We start from the raw sequence: 27,766 nt of genomic DNA, 5'->3' as shown, positions 1-27,766 counted from the left end.
CAAGACTAACTTTAAACACTATGTGTATCATGTAACTAAGGTGGAGTAAGACTGAGGATGGTGTGTGTGTGTGAAATATGTTCACAACCAGTAAATCCGGAGAGACTAGGGCTGCTCAATTAATCGAATTTTAATCACGATTACGATCCGAGTTTTGAACGATTATAAAAAACAAAACAAGCCGATTACTTGCTCCTCCCACTTGCGCTGCCCTGAGTTGCAAATGAAGCGCTCCTCCCACAGTGTTGCCAACTTATTGACTTTGACGCTATTTCCAACAGCTTTTCAGACCCCCTTCTTGACTTTTTAACTTAAAAGTACCTAGCGAACACCTGAGAAACATCTCTGGTAACCCTTAGCTACTTTCTGGATAACTGTCGTTGACATTTCCTGCAGGTTAGCTAAACACTCCGCCTGCGCTCCGGACCGTTCTTCAGGACATTAGGAAAGGGAATGATGTAGTGATGTTTCAGTCGCTAAAGACAGCTCTCGGAGCCGGCTCCTTGTTGGATTAACCAGAGTGAGTGACACTCCTGGCTGGCTCGCCATATTGTAAGAGAAACTGGCTTGCTCAGCCATATTTGTAGCGTTGTGGTTTTATGCTCTTTTATGAAAGAGGAACCATGCTACGTATTAATTCGGAATATTAATTTTTAATAAATCAATAACCAAATTTTATATTGTTAAGAAGACTCAAAGGTTGTTTTCATCGATAAACTGTCGATAATATCTGTGTGTCTGTGTTTCAGTTCAATGAGGAAACCAGTTTGACAATTAAAAGTTTTAATTCTTCAAATTAAACTAATGATTTTGAAATTGACAAACAGGAAATAACAATCAACATTGGCAACTTTGTGGGACAATCTTTAACAGTTGATATGCTGTTCTTGCTCAAATAGACCTTCTGTTGGTGAATGAAGATTGAGAGTAATAGGATGTGATTATGGATGCGTGTGGGTGCAAAGTGTCGTGAGAATTGAACATGAGGTGAGATGAATGCGTGTGTGCATCTGATTTTGCTTCAGGAAGAAACAGGTGTCTGAGTGAAAAGTGATGGTTTGAATAAACTTAGGTTTAGTTGGAAAAGATGCATCAAAACGCTATCTGTCGTGTTCTGCCTCACCGAAAATCGGACCCCCTGTTGGACCCGGGACGTCACCTTAGGATGATGTTTCATCCAGGGCACCTTGGCTGGCAAAGAAGACAAAGATGCGCCGCGAACCGGTCCAGAGTTGCCCTCGGTACACGTTGATGGTAAAGCGTTTTGTCGATGCGCTTTCTTAAGTTAATTCACTCAGAAATCAAAGACTCTGTATGAGTCTGCGTTAGAAGTTGCGATTCAGCTGTCCTGTCTGGCTAACAGGAACAGCGTGAGGGGGGGGGGGGGGGGGGAGAAACGAGCCAACCGGCTCCCCCCTTTTAGCGTTTATTCAGGTCCTCTCTCTTTCGTTGTCAAGCACGAACTGAAATCAAGACTGAAACTTACCAAAAGCCTTTCTCTTCTCAAAGCAAACGTGTGCGTCAGCAAATGTGTTTTGGAGTTTACTGTGAGAATCTGTGTGTGGGTGTGTGTGAAGGTCGATAACAAACATCCTCAAACATTATTTAAGTATGGATTCATTAATCCATTATAATTACCCAAAGCATAAGAACCATTCATTTGATTAAACACATTTATAATGAGCAAAATGATAATGATTACTTTAACATTAAAATCAAGAAAGGACGTTTTAAGACTTGTTATGACTACTTGTCCATGAGAACTCCTTCTTCTGGTACTGCAGGTGGCAGATGTTATGGTTTCCTCCCGGACTCGCTGGCGTTCAGGTCTTAATCTGTGGGTGAAAGTTCTCAGCGACCCAGCTTTGACCCAGCTGAGTCCAACACCACCTTTGTGACAGAAAACCCATATTTCCTCACGTTACACTAAAAACGGCTAAATGTGCGCGTGCGGCGCGCTAAACACACGTGCAGCTTGCCCCGATTGCTGTGAGACCGGGTTGAGGGGTGGGGGGTGCAGCTGTGGTTGGGACAATTATTACATTAACTGATGGACTTGTAAATAAATAGTTTATAAATAAGGTAGAAATAAGTTCGTCACACTGATAAATAATGACTAATCTCTCTGAGGACACGGTGCTAGTGCACTCTCCTACAGCACCGTGACACGACTCAATAAATGTTATGCAACATTTTGTGAACATCAATTCATTTGCATTTATTTGTTATAAATGCCTCTGTATAATTCTTGCTGTCAGTATTTGCAAGATATTGGTATTTGGTTCTGTACTGGTTAGACTTAAATGAGTTAAACCAAGATCTATAGCTCTTGGGTTATAAACTATGAGCTATAAGTATATTTGTCTTTTTATACTGGGAATCAGGAGTTATTTTAGTGATCATCTTGTTTCTTATTTATTTTTGTCCTGATTGTGCCCTGAGCAATTTTATGACTGAATAAAAACAAATAAAATCAACATAAATTGAAAAATCATCCTAAATAATCGTGATCTCAATTTCAGTTACAATAATCGTGATTGCCATAATCGAGCAGCCCTAGGAGAGACTATTAGTTCTGAGTGGGAGTGAGATGGTGTTTCGCTCTAAGCTTTGGTTTGGAGATTATAACACACATTGAGACGCCATCTGTCAGTCTACGTACCCCAACGGAAGTTCCCGTTTAGATCAGGAGGTGTCGAGGTCCAGCTTGGACCTTGTCTGGAACCGAAGCCTGTAGCAAAGCTGCAGTTGCCAACCAGTCCCGTCTTGAGTTACTCCCAGGTCACGACAGTTTTATTGGCATCTAGCGAGACCCTGAAGAACCATGATGGTTCAGCTTTTATTGTGAAGGAACCGTTGCAGCAGGTGGAACATGCAACAGATTTAATCCAGCTTGTTGTTAGGTTCTTTCGGCTTTAAGAGGAAAGTTACGGATTGGCCACTCCGATAACTTCTCTAGAACGCTTTGAACTCAAGTTAAGATGACATGGGGCATAGTTTTAGAATTTGGTTTTGATTTATTGTCGAATCAGAATTTGCCAACAAAATGGGATTTACCAAGCACCAACAAAACCACGCCTTGCGCCAGATCTGGAAGGTTCTGATTGGATCAGAAACAAAGGAATGTGTCATGTGATTTTAACATTACGTGTGATCAGTCTAGTGTAAATATTTAAAGTTATATTACTTATATACTATCATAGGATTATAACATCAAGTAATTAATATTCTTATTTCTCAGATTGATTGAACATTAGCTTCACGTGATTATTTGGACTAACAAAGTTATTTGATTATTATTTAATAGAGTTCTTGGTGTTCTTTCTTCTTTCCTGTGCTGTCCGAGGAAGCAACAGTTTAGATAAGAGCACAGAGCATGAGTGGACTTGGCCCATATCTTGTAGATTAGGCTTGTGTCAGAAACTTATGGTTTTGCTTGGGCCGAGCAAATAGAGCAGGGCCTTTTAGGTCAAAGATGGACAATTCATCACGCTACAGTCGTCATACACTGGTGCCACCACTCCCTCTGACCACCACCAGCAGGCAAGGTGGCTGAAGTGTCTTACCCAAGGACATGATTGCGACAGACCGAGCGGGGATCGAACTTGCAACCCTCCAGTTATGAGGCGGGCACTTAACTCCTCCTACAGTGACTCTTGTGTTTAGCAAAATTTTAGCGACTTAAGAATGAGACCGTACGACTGACATGAGGAAACCAAGGATCCCGTTCAACGTTTTGAGACATTGTGAAGACTCCTCTCTGAAGGTTTTCCCGAAATGTTGAATTTTGTTGAATTAACCCACAAATAGTGAAGTCATAGAAGCAAATACACTTGATTTCCATAATGCATCATATGCTGCTGGGGATTTCCAACCATCTTGACTTTTAACCTTTCCAGAAAGTACCTGCTTTGTAACCCGATTAAACTCAGATGGACATGACAAATGCCGTCTTACATTAATGCTGTTTTACAATCAGAGCTGTAGCCTACTAATAGCTTCTTTATCTAATTTAATAGAGGAGGAATAAAGGCTTCCAAATCTCCACTGCTGCCATTATTGCTTGTGTGCTGTGCAGCCGTGCTATAAACATCCCGTATTAAAGGCCTTCTGTCCAAGCAGAGGAATGGCTTTGTCATTACAGAAAGTTATCTGTGACTAAGACCATTAGCTAATTGATGGGCTGAGTGTGCCAACCTCCGCCAAGGCTGTCCATTCAGAATGACACACAAAAATAATCTGCTTCATTGATAATCACCTCTGATCATCACACACATCCTTTTTCCTTATTTAAAGAAGAAAAACCCATATGCTTAATGTTAAAAGATCTCCAAAAATTGCATAATTTGATGGCATTTATGGGTTGCTCAGTTATTCTGAAAGTGCATTTACAAGCACAGCGGACACAAAAAAGTGCTGAAAATGCAAACCTGCTCTCTCCAGCAAAATGTGCATGGTGTCTAATGAAAATTGTACGGATGAAGTAGCCAAGAAGCCCCTCCTCCCTCCACCCCCCACTCTGCTCCTCGTCTCAAATCCTCTATTTCAAAGTCTTCATTTTGATTTACGGCTTCTTCTCTGTAGTATAAAGCTGAAGTACCTGCTTTACTGTACGCATAAAGACAATGACTCAGTGCAAGAGCAAACTGCATCAAGTCCAGGGTTTTCAGGATTTCACAAGCGATTTGAGTTTTGTCATGAGGCCCAGGTACAATGTTGACACTGTGTGTGTTTATGCATGAAGTACGTTCATGCCTCTGTGAATCATTCTAAAAGAGGACATTTGTGTAAAGTTCTGCCATGTGCACACTTCTCTCCTCAGAGAAAGCAATGGAGTTCCCCCTGTGGGTTTCTCCTCATTAAAATAAAGGACAAATCAATGATTTCTAAAACTTCTATTTATCCAGGGAATGAAATTGCTGAGCTTTCGATAATTACCCGCAGAAATGCTTTGCAGCGTCTGCTGTACATTCTTACACCGCAACCTCTTGTGTTATGTTGCAAAAGTCACTAGAATAACTTACAATTTTTCTTTTTTGCCTAAAATACTCTTTTATCTTTGATTAAAATTAGGAAACTACAACATCACATAAGCTGTAGTTTATTTCTTGTTAAACTCTGTTTTACCGAAGTAAAAACCGAAAAGAAGCCGCAAAAAGCCAAGAAAATAAATGTAAACTGAAGGTAAAATAATATGCAGATAGTAATGTAAAAGCGAGTGAGGAGAAAAGAAGGTTAAAAGACAAAAATGGGACCAAAGAGCAACAAAGAAGAGGAGAAAGGTAAGGGTACCAGAACAGAAGAAGAGACGAGAAAGGTGGGTGAGTGCAATAGCAGGAGAGACGTAAGGAGAACATCTATTTGTGTCCTGATCTACTTAGAAGGCACGCACGCAAACACACACACACACACACACACACACACACACACACACACACACACACACACACACACACACACACACACACCTTACCTTTGCTAAAGACTTTTTTCCAAAATCAAACTTTTCAATGAAATAATCGGTTCTTTAAACCTGCTTTGGGTTTATGTTGAGTTTTGACAAGTTAAGTACATTTATTTACAAAGAATGCTGTGATGATAATAATAATAATAAGAAGAAGAAGAATATTTGGAATTTTGTCCCAGTTGTCCAAAAACAATCTGAAAATTTTTGCTTTGTATACTTGTTGGTGGGGAGGCCTGCATGGTGAAACAGTTGGTAGCACTGCTGCGTTGCCATCTGAAGGTTGCAGGTTCAGATCCTACAAGCATTGAGTTTGCATGTTTTCCTTCTGTATGCGTGTGTTTTCTCCGGGTATTCCGGTTTCCTCCCCACAGACCAAAAACATGCATGTTATAATCCAGGTCAAAGGCGCTGCGTGCCGACGGGTGAGGCAGGCATTTGTTTGAGGTCCCCAGGCCACACGAGGACCTCAGAGTGCTGAAAAACTTTGAAGTCAGAAACGCAACAGTAGTGAGACAGTGAAGAGCTGTCATTTGACAGCACCGTTGCCCCGCTTGGACACAGAGATGGTGCGTTCCTTGGTCAGACAGCAGAACTCTGTGCTCCACGGCAACCTTGCAGCACCACTGATTAAACTTAAAATCTGTACACAATCTGTATACAATTCAATGTGTACTAAAGGTAGTTTCTATACAAATTATGACATTGAGACAAAACAACCCCACACGAAATAAACAAGCAAATTCACACAAAGACCTATACAAGTCTCAGTTATAATTTTTTAAAGTTCTTGTGCATCTTTTTTCTTAGTAATACAAACACGAGTCGTTTTTACAAAACAATGCGCCATAACGCTGAAGCGGCATCAGGGAGCTTTAGGTCATTTATAAGTAGTCAGGCCATGGCGGTAATGTTGTGCCATCGTGTCCTTTATACAAAAGATTATGCAATGGCGGTATAAAGGGGCTATGGGGCGATTTCTGCTCTGCTGCAGACTTACGTTTATCTTGGACATAACTTGCTTTTTGCGTATTTGCGATCGGAGCTGCACTCGTTAACTTCTTTTGACGAGCCTCTCCTAAAGATGTCTGCCCTCCACAGTCCGTGCATTCTCTGGTGATCTGACCTCCAGCTCTAACGGAGAGAAGCTCCAGGAGCTCTGCATTGCTCCAGATTATCATCTCAGCTGATTCTACTTACAAGAGCAAAACTTATGGGCCGTGTTTACTTTGATTTTCAATAAAGTTGCCGGCTGGAGCTCAGCAGCAACTCCCCATGTGGTCATGACTCCTCCTTCTGTTGCACCAAGGCGCATTCGCCATTTACAAGACAGACAATTACCACAAAGATCCTGCATCGCCATGCCGGCATGGTGCATTCATAAGACATACCGTGCTCCACCAGCATGCCGGCAAGTCAGCGTAGTATTACTGCAACTTGCCAGCAAAGTGTGTCTTGTAATTGAGGCAGTTATGCATCAAAGTTTAGTTGCTGTTGGTCCAGGTGTGCAATGACACTCTGCAGGATGCCAAAAGAACAAAGCCAGTGCTTTTTTGTGAAACATTAAAGAGCAAGTCACCCCCAAATAAACTTTTTTTGCTGATAAACGAAATAAACGAGTGTCTAATTGTGCTGCAGACACGTGTAGTCAATAATTTTGCACTTCAGTGCATCTTAGTTGAAATTTAAATATTCTGCCTAAAACTGGCAGTGTTGTGCCGATGTCAGGTAAAAACTGCACTGTATTTGAATCTAAATCTGCCACCGCTATTGGCTAAGAGGTATGCTATGATGTAAACTGTCAGTCTGCCAGGCAACAGCATTTGTTGCATTGTTTAAACATGAAGTGGGAGTGGAGTTAAGGTTGGTTTATGCTTGACGCGTCCGCGAGGTCCGCACGGCTCCGCGCGGAAAAGTTGTGTCATTTTGCGTCATTTTAACAACCACGCCCCTCCACCGCGCCTCCGCACGGCCCAGAATTTCCGCAACACGCACCTCGGAAAATTTCTAACCACGCGGACAGACGGACGCGGAAAAACATGGCGGACCGGCAAGAACTAGTACGGCAGAGGTTGGTAAATACAGACATTTGTATGATTCAGCTCTCAGAGATCACCGTGATCAACATGTTGTTAATAATTCTTGGAGAGAAATAGCTCGCACTGTCGGAAAAGACGAGGACGCTGTTAAAAATGCTGAAATGCCGTGTTGTAAACAGTAATTTCTACTTCTACTATGGTGTAGTGTTGGATGCATGCCGTAGAGCTCCATGCTGCCCCCTACAGTTTGGGAGAATATTGGCTCACCGCAGAGACGAGCCGCACAAACCATAAACACTGCGAGTTGTGAAGCGCGTTCCATCCGCGAGCCGCATCACCGCTCGGAAAGTGAATGCGTCAAGCATAAACCAAGCTTCAGACTCTGGTAGGGGGTGACTTGCTCTTTAAAGGTGTGGATTACTCGTTTAATCTATACATTTGTAGTGGTCTTTAGTAGGAAAGAATGCCTTGCAGGAAGAACTTGGGGTGCAAAAAAACCCACAAACCGCTGGCCCAGCTGGACCAAGTCTGTAACATCACAGCTGTGCTTCAAACAGAAGGATTTGGAGTCTTATTTCCTGATATTTTGCCTCATGTGGGATAAAAGCAACACGACTCTACCACTGACTCTGTTTGCTCGAGGACATGGATGTTTTATCTCCACAAATAACACAAGCCGGGAGGAGCTTCTGTCGTTTGACTGATTTGCTAATGCATAGGGTTAGCTTCTGTTTAAAGAGACTTCTCCTGGATGCTAAAACAACAGCCTTCTCTGTCGTCAGTCAGAATGGGTGAGTCCAATTCACAGTGTGAAGTAGATCTGTCAGGCTTTTCAAGGTGTATAGGTTGGGATGGGTGTAGGAGGGTGGGTTCATAGGTGTAGGAGACTATTTTCATGTTCAGGTTTATTCATAGCTTCATCTGTAAACCAGTTCCTGTTTTTTCCACACATGGGAACATTTTGAACAGACGCTCCAGGAATTCATTTTTCTTGGTCGTTTTCACCAAAGAATCTAAAAACAAAACATATTTGTGTTCCACCTGTTTATTTATTATATTCCTTTTTTTGTTGCTGCCTGCTCAGTTTGAGGAAAACTCCAGATATAGAAACAGAAAGTGGCCAACTGTGCGCTGATGACTCGTTTGTTCTGAGCTAACTGGGGCTCGTGCAGACTTTTGGGTACACATGGATGTCAGGGGATGAAAAATTGCACAAAATAGTGCTGGAATCATCAGTGCTGCGTCCTACTTATTTAACTTTAGGTGGAACGCAGCATCTGTTGCCACAAACATACATTTATTAGTTTTTTTTTTGTTGTTAAAAAACATTCTGTTGGCATTCTCGGTGAGATTTCATAAGAGATGACTAAATAAAGAAAATCAATGGCCTGATTCTCATGAATTTCCAGCCCATCATGGTGGATAATTGCAGTTATCCTTCCTCCCATCACCTCTTCTCTCAAACACTCACAAAAAACAATTAAGCCCTCCTCCTTACCCCAATGATGGAGCTGATTTTGAAAATAAGAATTCAGCATCAGAGGAAAACTCCTGAAACTTCTCATCACCCTGATTGTGCTCTACTAATTAGTCCATGCATTGGGAGCCATAATTCAGTCAGTCGGGAGCGAGCACCAGATCCCACACCACAGTCTCCTGCTCTTAGACATCACTGAACGTAACGATGTTAGAGGTGAAAACTGTGACAGAATGTCAAATCTGATGATTAACTGGATTGATTTTTAAGTAAAAGACAAAAATATACATTTTTAGTCGAATAGCTAAAATTACAATAATTTTTTTCTGACTTTTCTGCACCCAGATATTGGTAGTGCGAAGCCTCAATCAGCTGATTCTACTGCAGAGTTCAGTTTAACTGCAGAGTGATTTTTACTATCAGCTCTTTTTCTAATGATCCCTTTTGAATTCATATTGACAAAAGGCATAATTATCAGTCCTTCTTGCATTGATTCAGCTCTAAATTTAACATTTTTCCAACTGGATGAAAACGGTCCCTTGGTGGGTTTTGGGCATCCTGAAACATATGGGCTTGGTGTGCTTGACTTGTTTTTCCGTTGGCTGTACCTCAGACTCTGGCTGGTTGCCACATTTCAGGCTTCTCTTGGGGGATAGCATTTTTGGTCTCAGCACAAAAACGTAGAGTTTTTTGGATTTAATCATGAGGGTTTTTTTTTGATGATGATGTGGATGGGATTCACTGAAAAAAATTTTTTATGATTATTTCTGAATATAATCGGTCACTCTGAGTTTTTCATGCAGGCTGAACATGAAAACAGTCTCCCACCCCTATCTCCTGCATTAGCTTCTATAGAAATACTAGGATTTGAAAAGCCTGACAGATCTATGTCACATTGCCACTCAAAAGTTGAATATGGAATTGTATACATATGTATGTATATATATATATATATATATATATATATATAATATGTATAATATATAAAAATGATATATATAATATATTCTTTTTAAAATACTTCCACAGAGTTTATAGATGTGCAGAATGAAGGTACAGTATTTCCTTTAAAAGCTATATTTTGATTAAAAATAACCAAATATTTATTTGGACGGCACAGCCCTAGTTAACATCTACCTCTTGATAGATGGCACCATTCCAGGTTGCATAACAATCTGCTCGGCACATCGAGGCCAGCACTGTAGAAAATGGCTGATTTGGCAAGTCAAGCAGCTGCTTCTGAGCCCAGAAGATCTCGTTATCCTTCTCAGATGAGGAGCGACCATTATAGATCTAAAACCAGAGTGAATTTAGGTGAAGCCTACAACAGATGAACCCAAAACATTAAAAAATCACCTGTTGGCAGCGAACCTGGTATCTAATGGCTGGAAACCATGTTCTATTGTTGCAATTTGGCGTTCGTGTTCCATATTCAACCTTTAACATTCATGGACTCACCCATCTTGACTGGGAAGGCTGTTTTTGGTTAAGCGTCCAGAAAATAGCAGAAAATGTCTTGACTAGTGGAATATTACTGTCAGCATTAGCAACACCACCATACAGCAGAAGTCCTTCAGGCTTGTGTAATTTGTGGAGATAAAACATCAACATTGCAGAACAAATAAAGTCAGGAGTAGAGTTGCATTGCTGTTATCCAATCAGAGGTGAGATGTCCAAATATTAGGAAATAAGACTCCATAACCTGCCGCCTGAAGCTCAGCTCCGATGCGGCTCGATTCTACTTCCTGAAACAGGCACAACGGAGCTTTTTCCCCAGAGTACGACTCACAAGGCATTCATCCCTACTGGAGACTACTGCAAATGTATGGATTAAACAAGTGAACCAGCCCTTCAAATAAATTGGTAATTTTTAATAAATATGCTTATGATCCCTTGTATTGTGGAATAAGTAAGCTCTCCTGTTTATATCTTCAGGGACAAAATAGTAATATTACCGTTTTTTGCATGGAATGAGCATCCAAGAAGGATTTAATGTAGTGAAGTCCAGATTGGCTCATGAGACCATTGTGTGGAGTCTGCCGTCTTACTTTTTTTCAGAACGCTCCCTCCTTCTCTTCGCTAATTTCTTTTCTCATCTTGTAGTGCTGATTCTCGCTCTAGAATGCTTACTCCACACACCCAATCAAGGCCCATTAGCTGAGGCCAGCACACTCCTCTTCGTCAGTTTTCTTCCTCCTGTGTTCCTGCTCTCCACTTCCATTAACCGGCCAATCAATTAATACAGGTTGATTTGGCGTGGGAATGAGCCAAAAAAAGAGCATTCTTCTAATTAGCTTGGATGCTACATCAGCTTGCTATATGCCTCGGCTCATCTGCAGAAGCCCCACCTCACACACACACACACACACACACATGGATTGTTTCAAACACACATTTCTGATGAAATATTATAAGCAATGAGAGCCATTCGACCTCACCTGGGCTTTTGATTTGGAAAGTCACCTTCAGAGCTAATGTGACATGATGTTCTCCTGTGATTAAACATAGTTGTGATGAATCAGAAACTGGATTTTGGATAGCATTGGGGTAGTTACAGTAATACAGAGAACTAATTCTGGTTTCTAAGCTCAGAAACGGCAAAGTTTCTGTGGAAAGTTAAAGGTATCCTAGCATTTACCACATTTCCCTTGTTTTTGTTAAATGTAGCTTGGGGTGTTTAATGTAGCACAGCAAAAAGTCTGTGCTGTCTCCAACCTGCATTCCTATATAAATTAGTAATGTTCTACTAGCCACAGAGAAGCGGTTTGTTCTGAAGAAGCTGGTTGGTTGCGGTGCCAACCACACAACAATGCAAGCCTGAGCTGCTGCTAATGCTAGCTCAAGCTAATGCTAATGCTAGCCTGAGCTACCACTGACTGGTTATTGGATGACAGGAAAACAAGAGCACTCTACTCATTTACTATTCATGTCCTGGTCGAGTGGGCAGGAGAACGCAGTCTTTTCATTACAGGACTTTATTATGGGGTTGTTTTAGGCGCTTTATCAGGGCTCCTTGTCCATTGTGAGCCTTAACAAAGTTTCATTTATTACATTACTTCAAATGTGGCATAGTAATGGTCCAATGAACAGTTTCTGATTTTAAAAAGAAAAATAGTTCTGGGTCCCCTTTAAAACACCTAAACTTACATGCCTTGATGTCTTGGTCCCTCCCCGGTTGCCTAGGAGATACGTCATCAGGATCCGCCAAGGCGTGATCCAATGTTCATGTTCTACCGAGGCATCTGTTCTCCGTTTGTTAGCCGTTTAGCTAGCTGAGCAAGGACACACAGGAGGTGTCTTGTAGCCTAGCCTTCATCATAAATTTTCGAAAAGAATGGAAGCTGGCAGCTACTTTGGTAAATTTCAAGTTTAAATGTAAGTCAATTTAAAAGGTTTTCTTTTAGCTCCAGAGAAGTTATCTATGGTTGGTTAGTTGCTTAGTAGTTGCCACTTATCTCGCTTACACATTTAATTTAATAAATATATACGCTTACATTGAAACTTACATCTATAAAATATAACATTATCTCCCATATCACATGACGTTACATGACTGCCGTGGTCACGTGATTCAAAGTTTGTTACATTTAACCAATTAATTTGACCAAGGATGGACAGTGTCCTCGTAACAAAGGTGCCTGGCCTCGCAAGACATCGCCTTGTGAGGCCAGGCACCTTGACATTGAGAAACACCCTGGGAAATCGGGGTTCAATCCCCGGTCAGGTCATACCAAAGACTTTTGAAATAGAACCCGATTCCTCCCTGCTTGACACTCGTTTTTAAGGAGTTTGATTGGGGGGTTAAACCAGCCAATAGTTCCCGAGTGGAGCCACAGATACAGCTCACCGCTCCCTCCATGGGGATGGGTCAAATGCAGAGATGAATTACTCCAGTGTGTGATGATGACTATGGGACTTTAACTTGACTTTAACTGTATCACACATTCTCCTGCCATTCTTTCAAATTTTGTTTTTTTTCCCCTCCGTTTTTAAAGGGACTTTACGGACTTTTGAATTTGTATGCTCGCAATTGCCCCCTCAGGCCAAAAGCGTAACGGCAGCTTCCTTAACGAAAATAACAGCTGAGACAGTCCTGTGTGTGTGTGTGTGTGTGTGTGTGTGTGTGTGTGTGTGTGTGTGTGTGTGTGTGTGTGTGTGTGTGTGTGTGTGTGTGTGTGGCACGGAGGACAGGAGAACGTGCAGCTAATTAATGAAATAATTTGGTTCTGTAGCTTTCTCTTCAGCACCGCCGACAAAGGTTTATGATGGGTCAGTCCTCCTGCATGCTCAGATCATTCCCTTCCCTTGCTTGAAAAATTGTTCCAAAATGAAAGTTGAACCCACATCTTTTTTATCTGTGAATTCAATGCCGTTCGGCGAGTCTCAAATAAAAATTTGGGCATCTTACTGTAAAAAAATATACCATTAATGTAAAAAAGAAACTCTAAATGAACTATGTTCACATCCAGAATCAAACCCAAGTTTTCTGCATGGGAGTCAGACACCTTACTAGGTGAGCTACACACCAGTAACATTCATAGCATCTGTAACGTTTATGTCCTTGATGACACCTGAATCAACATCAAACCAAAGAATGGTTTGAAGCAAAAATGTCTATTTTGTTGCTAATTTGCAGGAAATATCTAGAAGAAAGTTCTACAGAAAGTAGCTAAGGGTCCTCAGAAATGTAGTTAGGTTCGTCACTAGGCGTTAGGAACAGTGACAAAGTCGCTGAGTTGGCACTGCCTCTCTCTCTGCTGCTAAAGCTACGGATAGCAAATGCTACGGGCGATGCCTGAGCGTGAACGCGCATGAAGCAGCCTGCTCGACCCGAGCATCTCTCTTTTTCTGTGATTTTACAGAAAAACAGGCAATCACGGCAAAAATGCCAGGGCTCATTCTCCAGGACCAGGGCATTGCAGGAGAATGTATGAAGAAGACATTTATTATTTCTATACGTGTTTTGGCTGTCAGACTTCCATAATGCCCCTTTAAAGAGATACTAGGCAGTTTTGGCTTGTTTTTAGCACCCCCTAGTGTCCATAGTCAAATTAAGTGAAACTTATCCACTTGCTGTATGTTTGCCTTTTTAACGTATTAATCTAATTGCTGAAATGTCTCCTTAACCGTCATTAGTTTCTAGGGACGGTTCCTTACCAAATCAAACAAATCAGTTGTGTTCATGATCTTAAAACATGCAGTAAACATGCTGGAAGCAGACTCCTGTGCCAGGCATTTCAACTCCACCACGAAGTTCAACAGGGACCAGACTGACACTCTGAAGTTGCAAGTGCAATATTCTGTCCTCAGACTGCGATGGGGGTCCAAGCGACATTTCAATAACCCTGTAAAGGGTCCTTTTAGCACATACTGGCATAAGAAAACAATTAAAAAATATGAAAAATGTGCAAAGTAAGCCTATAAATTCCTGAATTTTCTACATTTTGCCACCCAGAAATACATGTTGTCTGACTGCACGTCTAAAGCCTAATTTATACTTCTCCATCTGTGTCAGGACGGAGACACGCAACGCCAATCTCCGTCCTTGCGAGCCTGCTGGAGAGCCCTCGCAAGGACGGATGGAGTCAAGCTCTCGTTTCTAAACATCCGTCCAACGAAGCGGAGTACGCAAACTTGTGATTGGTCAGGACGCTGCTGTCGTCTACAGCACCACCATTGCACCTTCAAAAACAAAGAAAGCCAAGGATATCCAGCAAGAGCCATGGAGCAGCTTGAAGAATCCATCACGGAAAAACAGTTAAAAATATGAATGTTTTATTTACCCGTGACTGGAGGAGTGAAAAGATACACAGCAAGCGTTTTATTCAAGGACAGAAATGACAGGAAACGTGGTTTTAGAGGTGGCCAGTGCATGAAGAGGTGGAGGAGAATGAGGGAAAAATTTGTTCGTGTTAAAAAGTCTTAAATACAAAAAACACAATATAAACACAATAGTAAACACACTATGTTGGACCGATACATGACAGAATACCACAGAACAGCGCTACGCCCTCTGTTGTCCTGGCGGTGAATTGCTTTGCAACGCTCCCCACGAGACGGAGAGGTCAGAAGCGAAAACGTCTCCGTCCGTGCGGGCGTGTCTCTGCCTCGTGAAGCTGATGGAGAAGTATAAATTAGGCTTAATGAAGATGGATGCTAAAGGTACTTTGAACCCTGAGAGCTCAGTTGTCAGCGAACACAGGAAATAAAGTTTTACTGAAGCTAAACTGTTCAAAATGTTCCTTTTTTAACTCAATAATATTAAAAATGCCACGCCCCCCCCAAAAAGACTTTTTGACTTGAAATAGTCGCTGAACTACCTGGAAATGAAAACGCATTCCTCACCTCCATCCTTGGACACAACTTGATTTAGTTGATCCTGTCAGTATTTGTGAAGTTATTTTACTTTTTAGGTAAACTCTTGTGTGTGTTTTTTACCACAACTTGTGGTAAAACAAATCTTCCATTTGACCATCAGTAGCTGCCGTAGAGGATCTGACTTTATCCTTAGTAGGTCCAAAAAAATCATCTACAGTATTAACTTTCTATTAAGGTTAAATAAAACTATCTTGTTTGTCTTAACTAAAATTCCTGTATTTATATTACATAATAAAGAGAAGAATCGGACATGAAACCTAAACAGAATGCAGACTGGCTGTCTTACTTCTCTCTGGTCTTATTACCAACCCTTCAGCTCTGGCCTGCTGAGTGAGATCAGAGAACAGACAGGGAGGGGGGAGCACAAGAGGGGAGGGTGTGGGGGGTGTATCATTTCAAGTGGGAGGTGCCAGGGCTTCCTGCGGGGTTGCCTATGAACGCTCCCTGAATGACAATGCTGCGCATCAGGGCCTCAGCACGACTCCCTCAGCAACACACACACACACACACACACACACACCCACCCACTCTGAGGGAGAGAGCCTGGGAAAGCTGCACAGCCATGCAGCAGCAGCAGAGGCATCCCAGAGAGCAGAGTATTAAAGAAGAAAATGAGGGAGGTAGCAAGAGGCTGATAACTCTCAGCCTACTGTTTCCATCGTCGTCCGTGTCGCAATTTCTACAATCCTACCAACAACAGTCGGCCTCGTCCAGCAGCACCGCCCCTATCTCACCATTTCTCCACCATCACTCACTTTCACTCTCTTCGGTGTCATCAGCAGGACTGGTTTTTGATGCCTGGTGGAGGCAACGAGTCTGTTTGGATCCAAGGAGCAAATCCACCAATTACATGAAAATACTTTTGGCAAACATGAGTCTTGCTGTGAAACTAGAAATTAGACTCCAAACTCAGGATGACGCTAGAGCAGAGCTGAACTCAAAGAAATTAATCACTGCACATAAATTTAATTCTGAGGCTACAGAAAATGAATTATTTTACATTTATTTGTGACGTATTTCCCGTTCCTTTTTGGTCACAGCAATCTTTACCATAGCGCACGTGCACTGGATCCCCCTCCATTACACCAAATGGGAGCGCTTTTGGGTGCTGAGGTTTGCGACCAAAACCGAGCACAGTCTTAGCTCGAATCAGGATGTTCACCGGGAACCAGAAGCTCTCCACAGTTCACTGTTCTTTTTGTATTATTTTATTTATTTTTTAGCTCACTGTTTTTTGTTTGTTGTAGAGTAGCTGAGTACACCTCATGGAGCTTTTTAAAAAATGTTTTATGGAGAATCGCAAAATGATGGAAAGTGGCGTCAGAGATTTGTAAACACTCCAGCAGGTAAAATAGCCCAAAACAGTCAGGAATCAGCTGGATTACATGAACCAAGTAGATTTATTTGACAACAACACAGACTTATCATTTTGATAAGTATGTCACGTGTGCAGTTTGCATATATTGGTGACCATGTTCTTTGGAACAACGTTGTTGCTAGAAGTGTTCGTGGACCTGGTAACCGGTCCGACGGGTTCAAGTTGTGTGATGCATGAGAATTAATCCTAGTGGTCTGAAACCGACTTGCAAAAATGCGCCCCACCAAAAAAAAAAAAAAAAGAAGAATTCACCAGCAGCCACTGTTGTAAATGTGCGTGTTTATGTGAGTGTGTGTGCGTGGGGGTGAGTGAATGATTGTTTTGTGAAGTGCCTTGGGGGGGTTCTAGGAGTCTACAAGGTGATATATCAAACACAGGCCATTTACCATATAGGTTATCATTAGCTCATTTTACCTGTTTCATCATCATCACCTCTTTTATTTTTATAGAGCTTTTTATACATCCAGTTTAGTACGATCCAAACAGCTGACCACAACATATAAAACCACTAAAACTAATAATAAAAACCACATAAAACAAATAACAGTTAGATGTCAGTAGAACAGTTGTTTATTGGCTTAACCAACAAAATCTGTATTGATGCCATTTTAATTTTGAAGGATTGGTGGAGTAAAAAGTGAAATAAAAGAAGATAAAACAGTGCTACAAATTTGACACGAGGCATAATTAGTGAAAGAAGATTTTTGTGTTTTTTAAATGTTTATTAAAATTTTTCTAGTTTGTCAGTTTCTAAATGTTCTTGCACACTTTGTCTGCAGCCTGGAAATCTACCATATGGTTCCCTTTCAGTATTCCACCAACTTTAACCTGAGGTAGATTTAGAAGTCAACAATGATGCAAAACCAGCAAAGTAAGATATGACTTTATTGATCCAGTGGGAAATTTGTGCGCTATGTAGACACATACACAGTAAGCATTATGGATAGATGGTTGTGAAACATTGTAGAAGTAAAAACACACAAAAGAGGAGTAAGAGGAGACAAGTGGCAGTGAAACTCGCAATCAGTTTTCTGATATTAACAGATGGTGAGGGGTTCGGTACTTTACCCACCTGTGCACAGTGCATGTGATGGTTTCCAAAGGCAAGCAGGTGGTATGAAAAGCGTTATGCTCTTTTTATTATAATCAGCGCTCTGGATGGCGCCAAAAAAAAAAAAAAAAAAACCTTGGACACATGTCACTTGCCGTTTCAGCACCAAGGACAGCACCACAGAGATTACTGCTTTTTAACATGCGTTCATCCATTCTTTAGGTGTGTGTGTGTGTGTGTGTGTGTGTGTGTGTGTGTGTGTGTGTGTGTGTGTGTGTGTGTGTGTGTGTGTGTGTGTGACACTATTAATAATGGGTTTCACTACACCCTCATGTATATTCATCCTTATCTTCATCTTCCGGTTGTGAAGTAGTGACAGTTTGGCAGGTTTAGCCCAATCAAACAGCCTGCTGAATTGCATCAAGCAAGACTCAGAAGCCAGAGCCAGCCCCATGGACAGCTTGGAGGAAGTGAGAAGGATGGGAGATAAAATAATTATTTCTAATTGTTCTCAAAATAACTGTCATCAAAATAATAAATATAAAACAAATAAATAAAAACAGGAAAAGGAAAAAAAGACAGAAAAAGAGCGAAAGAAGAATCTCTTCCCAACTTGCATCTTGGCCATGTGGATGAAAAGTTGGTCCCACTTCAAATTGGCAGCGTGTTTATTTAAGAAACATTCTAAAGTAAGCTGGCTGACAAATCAATGTATTTAATGCAACTCACTATATATACAAATAAATGTGTCTGAAGATGGATGTAAATGTGTTGGCACTGAAACACAATTACATAACAGTTTAGGGGAAGAAAGGAAAAAAGATTCACAGGATGTTTTTCTCCAGAAACAGCTTGTTCCTTATCCAGCTCTCTGTTAACTCCCTGGAAAGGGCCCAGTACTCCCAGTTTCTGTTTTTCAGCACCACTAGACTGCAGTGGAGTTCAGTTTCTCCTCTTTGTTAGAATACATTCTCAACTCAGTTACATTTTTATTAGGCAGAGGCACAATGCAAACTGGTGTTTGTGGCACAAAGTAAAGAGAAAAGGCCACATTTACTTCACAGTAAAAAAAAAACTATTTATACAAATAAGCAGTTTACAGTCCGGTTTTCCAAAGCTTACATTTTGACCATCAGCCGCATTAGAAAAGATGCTATTCTTAATTTGTATTTTTGCTTCCATTGGGCGGACGGTAAGGCGCGATGCCGTACCTTCATACCCAAGTGACGCCCGTACGTATTCGTCGTGCGCTTTGAGGAGTGGGTTGGAGTTGGGGAGGCTCCGGGGAGGTGCCGTGCGTCGTGCGCTGCATGTCTTGGCCACGGATATGCGCGTGGCGCTCGGTTCCTGTCACCGATCACATGCTCAGTGCACGGCTCAACCCCGACGGTTGACCGGACGCGAAAGAACCGCAGGAGGAGCGCTCTGCCATTCGGGGTTTCTTTTTTTTTTCCTTTCTTTTTTTCGTTTCCAACGCCGGGCCTCTCAGAGGACGCAGCCCCCGGACTGAGTACGCGTCAGTTCACTTCCCCCTTGGGGGCTGAGGAAGGGAAGGCGACATAAAAATAAATAAATAAATAAATAAAAAGCCCCAAAGAGGGAGGACAGGCAGAGCGCGCTACAGAGAGACGCTGAAGAGAAGCTGGACTTGTTTTGCTCCGCGCAGCTCAGGTTCCAGGAACCTCAGGGGCGATGCTGCTCGGTGGAAATGGTTCTCGGTTTCTGCCCGGTGGCGGAGGAGAAGCTGCAAGCTGCTGCTTCAGCACACCTGCACCGCCGCCGTCGTATTTTCCGACCAAGAATTGATGATGGTGATGATGCTGCCTCCACCCGTGCTCTGCTCCTCCGGATCACATTTGGCCGGGATTCATCTTCTCCCAACACTGGATTATAGATGATTGTCGTGGACATCAGTATTTTTTATTTCATCAACTCGTTTTTTCTTTTTTCACCTCCCTGCGGACAAGTGGAGAAGACATAAATTGATAGATTGAAGACCTGTGCGTTTTCTCTCCAAGTGCGCGCAATCACGCCCAAACTCAGTGACCGACGTCTTGGCGAGCAGGAGTGGGAGGAGAAGGAGGAGGAGGGGGGGGGATGCCGCACCGTCCATTACCAAATATCAACAAATGTCACCAGGCTCGGATTTTGGGGAAGCCCCCCTCGGTTGACGTTTGCGTGTAACCCGAGTGATGCGGTGGCAGTGAGGAGGTGGCGGCAGCCACATCAAACACTACGGATTTATGCTACAAGAAGAAATGAATTATTAAAGATTCCACTGTTATCTATTTCTATTTTTATCTGGCTGAAAAAGGTGGTGGTGGTGGGGAGACCTGGCGAGGCGGGGAAGACAACTGCAGATCCTGTCAAGATGCTCTGAGCAGTTGAGACCCAGAAAAAGACGCAGTCTGCACTCAGAGGAGATTGTTGCAATATTTATGGAAACGCATGCATTCGCTTTTTATGGGGTCGATCCTTTTTTTTAAGAATCTGCTCCTTTTAGAGGAGGTTTTTGCCCTGCCATTCCGAGCAAAATGAAGACTTCAGTGGAGATCCAATCAGAGACGGTGTGATCATCAAAACCAAACGTTTTACTTTCAGATTGTTTCTAAATTACATAAATACTTCCCATCCATATTCCAAACACACGGTAAATAGGCACCGTGCACTTTCCTTCTCTCTTTTTTTTCAATCCCTCCCCTCTCCTCTCCTTCTTTCTGACTTCCCTCCCTCCCCCCATCACAAATGGAGGGATCTTCTTGGCACTGAAGATCAGGGGGAAGTAAACGGATAGCTGTAGAGAGGGAAGGACACAGAGACAAGAGCCAAACCCAGCTCCATTCTGCATGTGTCTTTGGAGTCGAGGCTGATGGGGTGGTGGCATGTGGAGGTGTCACTCTGAGGTTCCCCCCGGCTCCTTCCTAACCTCTGGCGTTTGGTGTCTGCAGAATGGCGCGCTTTGGAGACGAGCTACCCAACAGGTATGGAGGAGGAGGAGGAGGTGGTGGTGGCAGTGGTGGCGGGGGTGCCGGCGGACCAGGGGGGCCCGGCCGCGGCGGCAGCAGGCAAGGTGGGCCCCCCGGAGCCCAGCGGATGTACAAGCAGTCGATGGCCCAGAGAGCCCGGACCATGGCCCTGTACAACCCCATACCCGTCCGGCAGAGCTGCCTAACAGTCAACCGCTCCCTCTTCCTCTTCAGCGAAGACAACGTGGTGAGGAAGTACGCCAAAAAGATCACAGAGTGGCCATATCCTTTCATAAGCAGTCCCAGATGGACCCCAGGTACTGAGGTGGTGGTGTGTTTGCTGGAGTGGTGGGCTAGGTATGGCCTGCTGGGGGTGTGAAGGGTGAAAGTTGTGACTGGTGTGTTCATTTGCAAAAAAAAAAAAAAAAAAAAAAAAACATTGCTTATGTGTTTAAGATCTTATGAGATGTGTCTTTTTTGTGCAGATTATAAAATATGTTAAGCTTTTCAGTCCAAGCTTTTTTATGGCTTGTCATTTTAAGTTTCCTCTGAATGAAAATGGATGATGATGATCATGATGGTGTATGTGTGCGTGCATGCCTGCGTTTGTGTGTGTGTGTGTGTGTGTTGGTTGTTGTCAGAGCTGAGTGCTGATGTCAGCATTATGAAGGCTTAAGCACCATGCAACCAGAAGTTAAGGGAAATGACTATTTCCCACTCTCTCCTGCTCTCTAATTACTACTGACTATACGTGCCGCCTATGGCTCATCCAACAGGACAGCAGTGGAAAAACACACAGAGGGCTAATTATAAAAGCAGTGGGCTGTTAGAATGGTCACACTTTAGATTTTACATGTTGAAGTTTGGATGTGGTTGCCCTCTGTTGTCTTTTATGGGTTCTAGATGACAGCGAATGTCCAGAATACGTTTCCGAAAACTGATTTAGTGTTGTAGTTTGATCGAGTGCTCATGTTCTGCTTTAATTTGTGTTGGATTTAATCAGCGATCAGACCCTAACTCAAATAAGAGCTTCTGGCCACGACTTTATGACAGGATAAAAACATTATTGGGATGTTCTCTATGTGTAATGTGAGCCAGTGTTGTGGTGCAGATTGAGCTGGTTGAGCCTCACACACACACACACACACACACACACACACACACACACACACACACACACACACACACACACACACACACACACACACACACACACACACACACACACACACACACACACCAAGCAAAGTAACAGATAACAGTGTTTCAAAAGAAGGTTTACCAGCTCAGTGACCAAGTGGTATGAGTGTCTGCCCTGACCCCTGAGACTGGGAGATCGTGGGTTCAAATCCACGCTTGGGTCGTACCAAAGACATTAAAAAGGGAACCCATTGCCTCCTTGCGAGACACTCAGCGTTAAAGTGTTTGACTGAGGGGTTAAACCACCAAATGATTCCCGAACGCTGAGCCGGTTTCCTCGTTTCCACAAGTCAGCAGGTTAGAGCTGAGTTTCTCTTCTAGTAGGTAAATCTTACCTGTATAACATCATTTTCGAACTTGGCCAGCACTTTGAAAAAAAGTCTACATTCTTCATTAAAAAGTCTCTTTTAGTGCAGTAGTTAAGTTTCTGTGTTCTAATCAGGTTTTGAAAGTCATTTCTGAGTCGACAACAGTGGTAGTCACAGAGCTGATGCGAGTAGGGCTTGTCTGCTAAAGGGGCGTAACTTTAACTCTGTTTCCTCTAAAAGCTTGTTGCTGCAGGGTAAATCAGCTTAACTGGTTCTTGTGTGAACAAACAAAAGCAGCTTAAAAAGTTTTTATTTGATGATGAGATCAAACAACAAAAGTGTGAAAAAGGTTTAAGTTTGTTTCAGGGGCCTCCATAAAACAACTTATTTTGTTTCTCATCTTACTCACTGTTTGGCTGTACTAAACCCAGTTTTGTATTCAAGTTGGAAACCTCCCACTGTTTCTAAACGACAGTGAAGGTGTTTGAGTCACCAGTAGCAGAAACACAATTCTGGAGGGGTTTTCTTGAGTGAAACATCCTTATAGGGCACACATTATGCAAAACTCACCATTTGCATTTTTTTTTTTTTTGCTGCCATGTGGGTCTCTAGCCTGGAAAGCCAGACAAAATACATATTTTATTAAGACTAAATAAATATATTGTTTAATCTGGGAATGCCCTGCTATACAACTCTTGGTCATGTGGCGGGTTCCACCGTTGTCTTTCAAATGATCTCCGCACGCTACTGGACAATGAACAATGTAACGTACTCACCGCAACGAATGTCGTTCAGCGAGGCAGTCCACTGTTGAAGAAGGCAAAAATACAATTTTTTTCTATATAAAGCGCCTTAATACATCCATCGGCTCCTGATTCTAATAAAGCCCCAGTCCCAATAGTCCAAAATTGATATAAAAGCCTTTTCAAAGGAGCTGTCACCATCTTGTTCCACTCCGTCACATTAAACCAATAGAGCGCTGTGACTGGCCCACCACTGTGAACCAATCACAGTGCTCTATTGGTTTAAAACCCTGATAGAGAACTGTGATTGGCCTGCCTGAATGTTGCAAGGGGGCTGCGGAGGTTCCAATGGACAGGATTTTTCCTGCCTCAAGTTGAGGCAGAGGTGGTACCATCCTGACCGTGCGCCAGCACATGCACACTCAGAGCATTCAACTGCCTCACTTTTTTGAAGGCCAAATATTTTTTGTAAGGTGTTCTAATCTGAGCTTTTGTTGATTAATTAAATATTCCATTTGACAACGTTTCAAGTGAATCAAAACTGGTGCTGCTAAAAAAAATATGAAACAATAAAATTATCAGGCTGAAATAACAGACTATTATTATAATAGGCTCAATAATATGCATTAGATTGGTGTTTAGTTCCCTTTTTCACATCTGATATTTATAGGCAATAGCTAGAAATTATAGCTTGAATTTAATTTTTAAAATAGCTTAAATTTGGTCAAAGTGGTCTTAAAAAAGGTCTTAAAAAGTCTTAAATTTGGCTCCCTTAAACCTGCACATACCCTGAGTTTAGTCTTTCTTAGTTTTACGATAATCATATATTTTTCTGTGCGTCACTTGATCGTGATACTGCTACCCGTTAGCTTTAGCATTAGCCAATCTGCATGTAGCTGCACTTTTGATCCCAAACTTTGGATCGGTTCTGCCTTTGTGCCTTTGCTGGTTCCTGTACTTTCCTCCACTGCATCCAGATGACCACACTGTGCTCCAGTAAAAAGCATTTTTCTTACATGTAACTTACTTTTGTTCAATAAAGTTCTGGGGAAAATAGTAATTCAAAGATGTTGCACCAGTGCTTCGTTTAAAAATAGACAGACATGCACAGACAGTTCTTTTCGTCTCACTGTACAGCCCTGCTCTGATACGGAAGAGCCTGGGGGAAAGTCAGGACGTCAATAGCAGCAACCATAGATATGTACCAACTAGCGAGAAAAGCAATTTTTGATCGTTTTCTGCAACGGTTTCAGTGCTTTTCAGTGCAACGCTGCTGATACAGCGCCCCTGTAGTGGTGCAACGCTGCCACTGCAGTTAAAATAACATCCATAAAGCTGGGGGCAGAGTTAAATCAGGCTGAGACAGCACAAAATTAGCTGGAGGCGGCCGCCACGCAAATTTGAATGCAGGAAAAACCCTGAATGGAGCGTTCCTAGACCAAACTTTGTAAAGCAAGAATTTGGTCTATCACAAGGCAAGATCTCTACTGCCTCTATAAACGCTCCAAACATAAAAAAAAAAACAACAACTATGTTTTCTGTCAGTGTTTGCTGTCAAGAATTCTGTGCTTAAAATGAGCTTTTTCAAAAAGTCCCAATTTGTGAGGTCACAAACAGGGAAAGTAAATAAATCCACCTCTCACGTGCAACAGAGAGCTGCTGCTGGAGGAGCAGTGACTCTACTCCGAGCCCATCCTGGATATCAGAGCTTCTCAGCTTATAGCAGCATGAGTGGAGGATGGGTGGGCATGGCCAGCTCCAGCTTGTTTTCTTAAGGTGACACAGTCCTGAAACGGCTCCTTATGTTAGGTACTGAAATACCCAGCATTAAAGTGATGAAATAGCATTATGTGGGAGGGATTTAGCGAAAAGTACTACATAAACATGTTTTTACGACCATAGAACTGTTACAACTTAAAAGTGTGGTATACTGAAAAGAGTATAATTGGTCAATCTGAGTTTTTCATGCAGGCTGCAAATGAAAATTGTCCGCTACACATATCTCCTTCGTTAGCTTCTGATAGAAATAGAAGGTTAAATGCTAGGATTTGAAAGTCCTCTCATATCTATGTCACACTGTGAATTTGCATGCATGGCCTGGCCTATCTTGGCTCGCGCCTGCCCACAGGGAGGCTTTTTCTAAACAAAATAATTTTTGCAGCTAGGACAAAGAGCGGAGAGTGTCTTGGTGATAGGGACTTTGCAACATGGCTGTTACAACGTGTTCTGTTAGCCAATAAGAAGTGAGGTGTGTGCATAGCTTTAATAATAATGAATAATCCTGCTGTTTTCAGCCCACCTCTCCACCAGCAAACTTCTGCATCTCAGAACAGGAGCATCATGTCTTTTTTCCCCCGACCCTTAAGGCATTGATTTACATTAGGGAACACTACAAATGTATTGAACAAGCACGTAAACCACACTTTTAAGAAATCAAGTCATAATATGTCCCTTTAAAGTCACAGTTCCTTGGTTGTTGTTTATTTTCTTTACTTCTTCATTCAGTTTTATTTATAAAAACAAACTTATGTTCAGGAAATGATTGTGGTTCAGATAAAAACTTCAGCGCTTCGTCACATTAATCCAAATAAATGCCTCAACATCTAAAGGTGAGAATGTGGTCACAGCCTCAAAAGCATAGCATAAAGAGTATTTTTACGAGAGAACTGTTTATTTAATTTCTGTAGCTTTTTCATAAATTATTGTTAAATGTGAAGAACATTCACTTCCTGATCTGAAACTGAGCTTAGCATATCTCAGCATGCGACCATCTGTACCGAGCCAGGCTGCGTTGGCTGGCAGATGCTGTGGCTTCTTCCACAGGAGGCCCAAAGGACTTCATTATACCTCCCTCCCCTTCCTTTGCCAACACTTCCACATTCCCTCTCTGCGCTTCTTTCATCTCCGCTTCCCCCCCCCAATCCCATTTTAAATGTTCCTTCCTCCATCTTCTTTCTCATGCTTTCCCTCTCTTTCATTTCATTGTTGGGGGTGTTTTGCAGTAATGTCATTATTGAAATCTTACAAGAACGGTCACATTTTGACTGATTATTAGAATTTTACTGAGATAAAAAAAAAACATCAAACACCCCAAATAGAATACTTTTATTTAGTATTTTGCTTTATTCATCTTTATGTCATCACTGCTTCCTCCATCATGATGAGTCTATAACAAGACTTTAGCTGCTAAAGGTTTAATAACTCATTTAACACAGAAATTAAATGTTTTTAAAATGAGTTTGTATGAGATTAATTGGTTCACATGGTTAAAATCGCATTAAAAAGATAAGGAGGAGTGTGCTCCAAACCTGTCAAATGCCCACTTTAATTAACAATAATAAACTGTCATCTTTCACCAACCTGTGAAGGGATTTGGAGTACGACACCACTAATTGTTTTAAATTAAAATGTGCATCACAACCACGTGCTCTTCATAAAGAAGAGCTTCAAGTACAGCTTAATGTACGACTCTGTAACCCTTTCCTTTTGTTTTGACTGTAAAAATTTGTGGAGGTGCACAAAAATCACTGATTCTGACATTTAGATAATGTAAAAAATACACATGATTGGAGTTTTCGTTAGAAATGAGAACATTATGATAAAACAGCTTGTTGATGCAGAGTAGAAGAGTTTTACAATCTGACCTCCAACATGGAGAAGATCCCCTTTTGGATATTTAAATGACAGCACAGCGTCCAGTTTGGCCATGTTCACGTTTGAGCGTAATGGACACCAGCGAAACCGGCTTGTGGTTGGCGTGTTTTTATGAAATTGTATGTGAGATGTACACAGACATGGGTGTGTTCGTCTCTTCATTTTATTCTCTTCTCAGACACGGCGCCTCTTCGTCCATCAAACAAATAAAAGAAAAAAGACATTGTGCTTTTCAGCAGAAACCATATTGGCACACACACACACACACACACACACACACACACACACACACACACACACACACACACACACACACACACACACACACACACACACACACACACACACACACACACACACACACACACACACACAGACTGGCTAAAGGCCAATCAATAATTCACATGGTGCAGATTGAATGTAGATCAGTGACTCAACATGGGGGGAGAACGCTGGCTGTCCACCTTTATCCTCCCCTGCTCTCCTGGAGCTTGTTCTGTCCCTCCTCACTACCCTCGCTAATACCTGCTCTTCCTTTCTTCTGTTTATCGCAGTTATAATAAAAAAAATAAATGTTTTCTGTTCTATTTAGTTAGTCTCAACAAAAGCAAATGTTGATATATAACTCAAAGGAAGTAGCTCCTAAGCTCATTTTTTTGGGAGCATTTAACCCTCTCAGGCTCAAAATAAGTTTTGATAAAAGGACAAACAACTAAGTCCTTCAGGAGTACTTCTGAGTAAAAAAAAATACCCATGAAATATGTGGAGTAACCAGGTAATGTAGGTAGGTTTTAACTGTTGCAAATCTGCAACGCCTGCCTCCAGAGGGTTAATCTGCAACCAAAAACATGTTTCTCTACGAAACAAAATGGTGTAAAGTAAAAGTTGCAGATATTAAAAATAAAATTAATTTGCAATTGCTGACAGAAAAGACAACATTACTGATCATGATAAAAAGGTGTGGGGATCTGTTTAGCCAAAACATTTTTATTTAATTTTTCCAGATTATTTTTAGAGCTTCAATAATAGCTTGGATGGATTAAGTCTTGCCAGAAGTAGTTATGTTTGGTTTCAATCATGCAAATTATTATTGAGCAGTTTTAAAATA

General features: G+C 41.9%; 1 protein-coding gene across 1 annotated transcript in view; it reads left to right on the top strand.

Annotated features, from left to right (window-relative positions):
- Positions 1-27,766, top strand: part of cacna1ab (calcium channel, voltage-dependent, P/Q type, alpha 1A subunit, b) — a 257,104-nt gene that overhangs the window by 34,393 nt on the left and 194,945 nt on the right. The window contains exon 3 of the mRNA XM_054743533.2: positions 20,736-21,035. Coding sequence (XP_054599508.2) covers positions 20,736-21,035 — 300 coding nt within the window. The remainder of the gene's footprint in view (positions 1-20,735; positions 21,036-27,766) is intronic.

The sequence above is a fragment of the Nothobranchius furzeri genome, chromosome 4, assembly GCF_043380555.1.
Source record: "Nothobranchius furzeri strain GRZ-AD chromosome 4, NfurGRZ-RIMD1, whole genome shotgun sequence".
NCBI classification, from domain to species: domain Eukaryota; kingdom Metazoa; phylum Chordata; class Actinopteri; order Cyprinodontiformes; family Nothobranchiidae; genus Nothobranchius; species Nothobranchius furzeri.
Note: the sequence above shows the minus strand (reverse complement) of the source record. Positions and strands in the feature narration are given on the sequence as shown.